At 42.8% G+C, this 5,403-nt stretch overlaps 2 protein-coding genes across 4 annotated transcripts in view; one reads left to right on the top strand and one right to left on the bottom strand.

Moving 5' to 3' along the window:
- Positions 1 to 786: 786 nt before the first annotated feature.
- RNF10 (ring finger protein 10) overlaps positions 787 to 5,403 on the bottom strand; it is a 30,556-nt gene continuing 25,939 nt past the window's right edge. The window contains exons 11-13 of one of the 3 annotated variants that reach the window (XM_019649133.1): positions 2,490 to 2,607; positions 2,159 to 2,254; positions 787 to 1,056 (exon numbers count right to left, since the gene is read on the bottom strand). In XM_019649133.1, the coding sequence (XP_019504678.1) occupies positions 893 to 1,056; positions 2,159 to 2,254; positions 2,490 to 2,607 (378 nt within the window). In that variant the 3' untranslated portion in view covers positions 787 to 892. Of the gene's footprint in view, positions 1,057 to 2,152; positions 2,255 to 2,489; positions 2,608 to 5,403 lie in introns of all 3 variants that reach the window. The other 2 variants (XM_019649132.1, XM_019649134.1) reach the window with 2 other exon arrangements.
- Positions 2,617 to 5,403, top strand: part of LOC109386197 (iron-sulfur cluster assembly enzyme ISCU, mitochondrial-like) — a 7,019-nt gene continuing 4,232 nt past the window's right edge. The window contains exon 1 of the mRNA XM_019649135.1: positions 2,617 to 3,108. Within this exon, the coding sequence (XP_019504680.1) occupies positions 2,966 to 3,108 (143 nt within the window). The 5' untranslated portion in view covers positions 2,617 to 2,965. The remainder of the gene's footprint in view (positions 3,109 to 5,403) is intronic.

Below are 5,403 nucleotides of genomic sequence, written 5' to 3'. Positions count from 1 at the left end.
AAAAAAAATAAAATAAAAAATAAATAAAATGCCTGACAGAAAAATAAATTTTAAGTACCAAAGTATCTGCCAAGTAGATGAAGATAAGAAATAATAGTTCTATGAAATTACAGCAATTCTTTCTTAAGTGTTTAATTTCATAACACATTAACAGATTCTCTCTATATGAGAAAAAAATATTTTTGAAAGGCTAAAGGCCTCTTTGAACCACCTCTCATTCCTGATCTCACCCCTGGAGTAGAACACCATGATCAGTTTGGAACATAAACATTTCAGTCCTTTTCTATACATTTAAATACATAAACCCATAAGAAATGCTTTGTTTTGTTTTAAAGGCTTTTCTTTAAGCCCACAAATGGTGTCACGTTTTGTTTTGTTCTACAACTTCCTTTTATCTTAAAGGGCTACCCATTAGTTCATGAAGAGAGTTATTTCCTTCTTCAATAGGTATAAAGTGTTTCATAGTATAAATGCTATAACTTAGTCATTTTCCTACCAGTGGACTTTGTTTACTGTTTTTCCCCCCTACTACTATCAACAGTGCTACAAGGAGACACGTACAAACATGCTCAAGCATACAGAGGGAGTATCTCAAAGGTAGAAACCAGAAATAAAGCAATGGGGTCGCAGGGAAGAATCTAGATGTGACCGTAATGCCATATGAGCTGCTTTGGGGTTTTTAGAAGCTATGGCATAAAGTAGTCAGTGTAGCCAATGGGAAAGGTGCATCAAATGGCTAGAATTTGATGTACCTCAGAATATACTGACTACCCAAAGAAAGGTTGGTCACCTAAAGACCCCATCACACCGAAAAAATTCAGAGTTGTAAATTCAGACACTAGGGCTTTAAGGGCTGTGGCTGGTGGCCAATTTCATTCTTTAAATCCCAACTTTATTTACCTGCTTGGGAACCTGGACTTCTGCTAAGAGGAGAAATAGAGAAAGCTCCATGGCCCTCCGTGCTGGTGGGACCCAATGCAGAATCGGAGGAGCAGGTAAAGGAGTTGAAGGCAGGAAACTGCTGTAGATTCTCTAGGGGAATGTAGACTTCCGGGTCTGCAAAGGAAAGATGAGAACGATAGGCCCATTTATAGATTTCCTCAAATCTTTTTCAACAGTTGAGGATAATCAATATGAATCCCCCAGGGGTCTGAAGGATGTAGACAGAAGCTTTAAAACCCAGATTTGTAACTGCCACTTTATAATATGTCTCTGTTTTAATATAAAAGCCTGTTCTGACTATTTGTAATTGAAGCTGGGTAATAAACATGGGGGTTAATTATACTGTTGTATATACTTATGTTTGATTATTTCCATAATAAAAATAGTTAAAAGCCCTTGTTCCTGAAACATCAGTTTTCTCAAATGTTTAGGACAAGTGCCAAAAAGCTAAACAGCACTGGGACCCCAACTATATATTGGTTGTTGGAAAAGTCATGATGTATTTTTTGTTTTTCGTTGCAAAAATGCGTCATGACTTTTCCGACAACCCAATATTTATCCCAGTTGGAGAAGTAAAATTTATGTTTACCATATCATACAGAGTCAATATAGCTAAGTTCTTTCTTTCCCAAGCCAAGGACTCGATTCCTTGTTTTCTGGAGGATAACTGGGTCCTCATGTCACCCTGATCTCTGGGGTTCAATGAAGCTTATGTTGGAGAACCAGATCAAAAGACTCTGTACTTACTGGTATGAAAGAGCTCTTAAATGTAACTTCCTACATATATTTCCTAGTTTGTCAAGGTTTTTCTACTCTATCAGACCCTCTTAGCAGACTTGCTAGGTATAGATGTCCCTTTTAATAGTCAAAGGTGAGCTCAATGATCCATCCAGAGAACACATGGGACAATTATCCCCAGCATTCAGCAGATCTCTAATTTCTTCCCCTGCCAGGCTTATTCACCCACTGTGCCAAGGATGAATTTAATCTTATTCCTTACAATGTGCTATGCACTTTGACCCACATTATACTCATTTAATTCTCAAATAAGCCTATGAAAGACATATTCTCACGATTCACATTTAAGAGAAAGAAAACACTGGCAGAGCTGGGATATGAGCCCAAGAAGTTTGGCTTCTGGGCCAGGACACAGAGCCTCTGTACAATGATGCACAGCTGTACTATCAAAGATGAGAGTTCCTGAACTTACACTTGCCCTGTTTTTTGTTCTCCTCCATCTCAATCCTGCGCTCTCGGCGGCGCTCCTCCCGAGCCTTCTTCTGGCGTTGACGCTTCCTCTTCTCAATGTCATCTGTGGGTTGGTCAGGTTGTGAGGAGGCAGACCCAGGACCACCTGGCCATTTCCTCCTCCCAGCTGACTAATAGCTAAGGCCACAGGAGTGGGACCAGATGGACTGGATAAGCAGATGGAATGCATCAGGAGGGTCTGACTCACACCACCACTCCTGAAGTCCTCCCACAGTGGGTTTCTAGTCACAAGAATCCCTGAACTCTATTACAGAGAAGCAAAGTAGGGGACTTCTCACCTGAGAATATCTCTAGGGTTTCCTTAGAGACCACAGGAGGCTGCAGAGCCAGCTCACAGATGCTGAACTCGCAAGTGAGCGGCAAGTGAGAGAGATATCTATGACGCTGTCGAACGTCCTACAGTAGAAAAGGACCAACACTCAATTAAGACCAGGCTTAACTCTGAGGACAGAGATTCCCACCCCAGACACCTAACAGTCAACACTCACGCACGGATAGCACAGGGGTTCAACGAGTAGTACTCAAGTTATCACCCTTTTGACTGGCTAAACAGAAAGTGTCAATTAAGCTACAGTAAGGTAGAATAAACAACCAAAAGTAGTTTTTGTTTTGTGCTACAAATGAATGGAGCCTGATAATAAATTATCTAAAGCTGATCAGGTGTTTCTGATTTTCTGGGGTCCATCACTGAGGGGAGAAAATATGGAAGAGTTGTTTGTTGGCAAAAATCTGGAAACCAGAAAAAACCCGCAAGATGGCGGCGGCTGGAGGTGGCCGTCTGAGGCGGGCGGCGTCGGCTCTGTTGCTCCGGAGCCCCCGTCTGCCGACCCGGGAGCTGTCAGTCCCGGCCCGGCTCTATCACAAGAAGGTTGTCGATCATTATGAAAATCCTAGAAANAAGCAACATCCTCCACAACTAGACTGAAGAACAAAACGACAGCAACTTGTCTGTTCCCCTTCCTCCAATTCCCCAGCTCTGTTCCCATCCCTCCAATTTCCAATTAAAAAAAAAAATCTTTAAAAAAAAAAAAGAATAAACTTAGCACAATGCTAGGCACACATAGGAAGCACATTATAAATGTTATTTTTGTCTAATGAATACCAGAGCGGGGGTGGGCTTTGAGCCCAATTTCTGCATCTGTGAGCCACCTTTACCAACTCAGGGTTCCAAAATCTACTCTCTACTACTGTATCTAAAGGAAAAATGAATTTTTCAGAATTTCACATCCAGGCTGCAAGAATTAATCTGAGGTGGCAAAAAGGTTCAATGTGACATACCAAGTGGAATACCAAATGGAATGTCAGCTGACATTAGAATGTGAGCCTAGAATGAAAGGCTCTCGGAAAGGTGCCAGACCGATTAGTGACATCTGCACGGGATCCAGGTGGAAAGGACAACCCTGTGTTGAGCAGAGCACTCAGTTCTTTGCCTTTACCAGAGAGGGCATCTGAAGTAGCTGGTGTGTCCAGTTTCATAAAGGCTGCTTCAATAGCTTGGCTGAAGGAATTCTGGAAACTGGGCACAGGAACACGGTCCGAGTTGTCACTCTCCCCATCGCTGTCCACAGGGGCAGGAGGAACTAAGCAGTTTTCATCTAAAAAATAGCATTACAATTCTAGAAATAACTCAAGAGACATACTTTTTGAAAGGGGCTAAATTCTCTTCACGAGAAGGGCCACCCTCACCTTTTTTTGGAGCAGTTTTGGGCCACACATCTGCTTTTGCTTTTCCAACTCTCAGCATCTGCCAAAGTGGGAAAAGGGGAAAAAAGAAATCTAGTAATATGTTAACTAATTAAAACTGATTCTTCCTCAACTACTCTTGGCCTCTTTCGTTGGTACATCTAAGTAATGTCAGACTAAATCCATGAGGTTCCTGCTTAAGAAAGCCTTCCATGATTGATAGAGTCAGTGCAACTTAGCCTGTAAGCCTCCCCTTCAACACAGGGATTTCCAGAAAGAACAAGCAGTAGAGTTCACGTTCATTACCCTTTGGCTGCTTCACAAGCAAAGGATTTACCTGGGCAAAGGAAGGGAAGGGAGAGTCTTCTTCCAGACTCCCAACGCAGAACGAAGGACTGCCCTGACCGGCAGTGGGTGACACAGGGGTCAGGAGAAAGTCTAAAAGGGAACGAGAAACCTGATTATACAAGTCAAGTTCCAAAGAGATGAACCCTAAATCAGGGCTGGATATTACCAACCTCACCTCAAAAAGCAACCCTTGATCCAACTTCAACTCTACCATGTTCTTAAAAAGCCAAGCACATGGCCTATTATTTATACCGGTGATCAGTATATGGAGAAAAGTTAGTGGTTACATTAACACTAAAAGACACGGCAGGATCTATTCTCGCAGTAAGAAAAACCCTGTCCACATCGGCTGGCTCTCAAGGTCTAGGTATTGGACTGTCATGAACTGGTTTTATATTGATGAAAACGCGCCAAGAAAAAGATGTAAAATTTAATCCAGTCAGCCTTTACGTTCCAGCCAGCAGATGTCTATGACTTGGGAATATTCAGTTAGAATCCAAAACACATTCTTCAACAAAAGCCAGCATGAAAATGCAAGCTTTTCCCTGATACTCCCTAGGGAACAGTCTTCTCCATCTTTTCTGGCCTTACGTTGAACATTCCCACAGATCGGTCTACCCACTGCCCTGATGGCTGCTGGGAGGGAAAGGCCTATTCACTCTCCCAGTAGCAGGCCCTTCCATAGTCAGCCAAGGCTGTTTAGTACCTTTATTCCTAGGACCATCCAACTGTTCTTGCCTAAATACATTAAAGCCCATACCTTCAGAAAAGCTAGTGCGTGAAAACTCAATCTTTGTATCACTAATAATGTAGTCGATGTTCTGCCACATTCCTTGGATAGCAGCTTTCTTCTTAACTGAAGAGCATCATGGTCATGCAGCCATCAAGATCCAGGTTCTGGTCCCAGTCCCTGCCACTAACCAAGTCCTTGCCTGAGCCTCGGGCTCCTGATCAATGATAGGCATATGATCACAAGGGTAACCAAGAGTTTTAAATATTCTGATCTTGCACATTTTGTTTAAAATGCCTGACAGAGGGGCCGGCTGAGTGGCGCGTTTGTTAAGAGCTGGCTTGGGACGCCAGAGGGCCCCGGTTCGGATCCCACATATGAGGGCCAGTGACGCTGCCCTCCACAGCTAAGATGCTGAACAACAGCTCAAC

This window comes from Hipposideros armiger, unplaced genomic scaffold (assembly GCF_001890085.2).
Source record: "Hipposideros armiger isolate ML-2016 unplaced genomic scaffold, ASM189008v1 scaffold_129, whole genome shotgun sequence".
In the NCBI taxonomy this organism is placed as follows: domain Eukaryota; kingdom Metazoa; phylum Chordata; class Mammalia; order Chiroptera; family Hipposideridae; genus Hipposideros; species Hipposideros armiger.
This window is presented reverse-complemented; position numbering and strand designations above follow the sequence as displayed.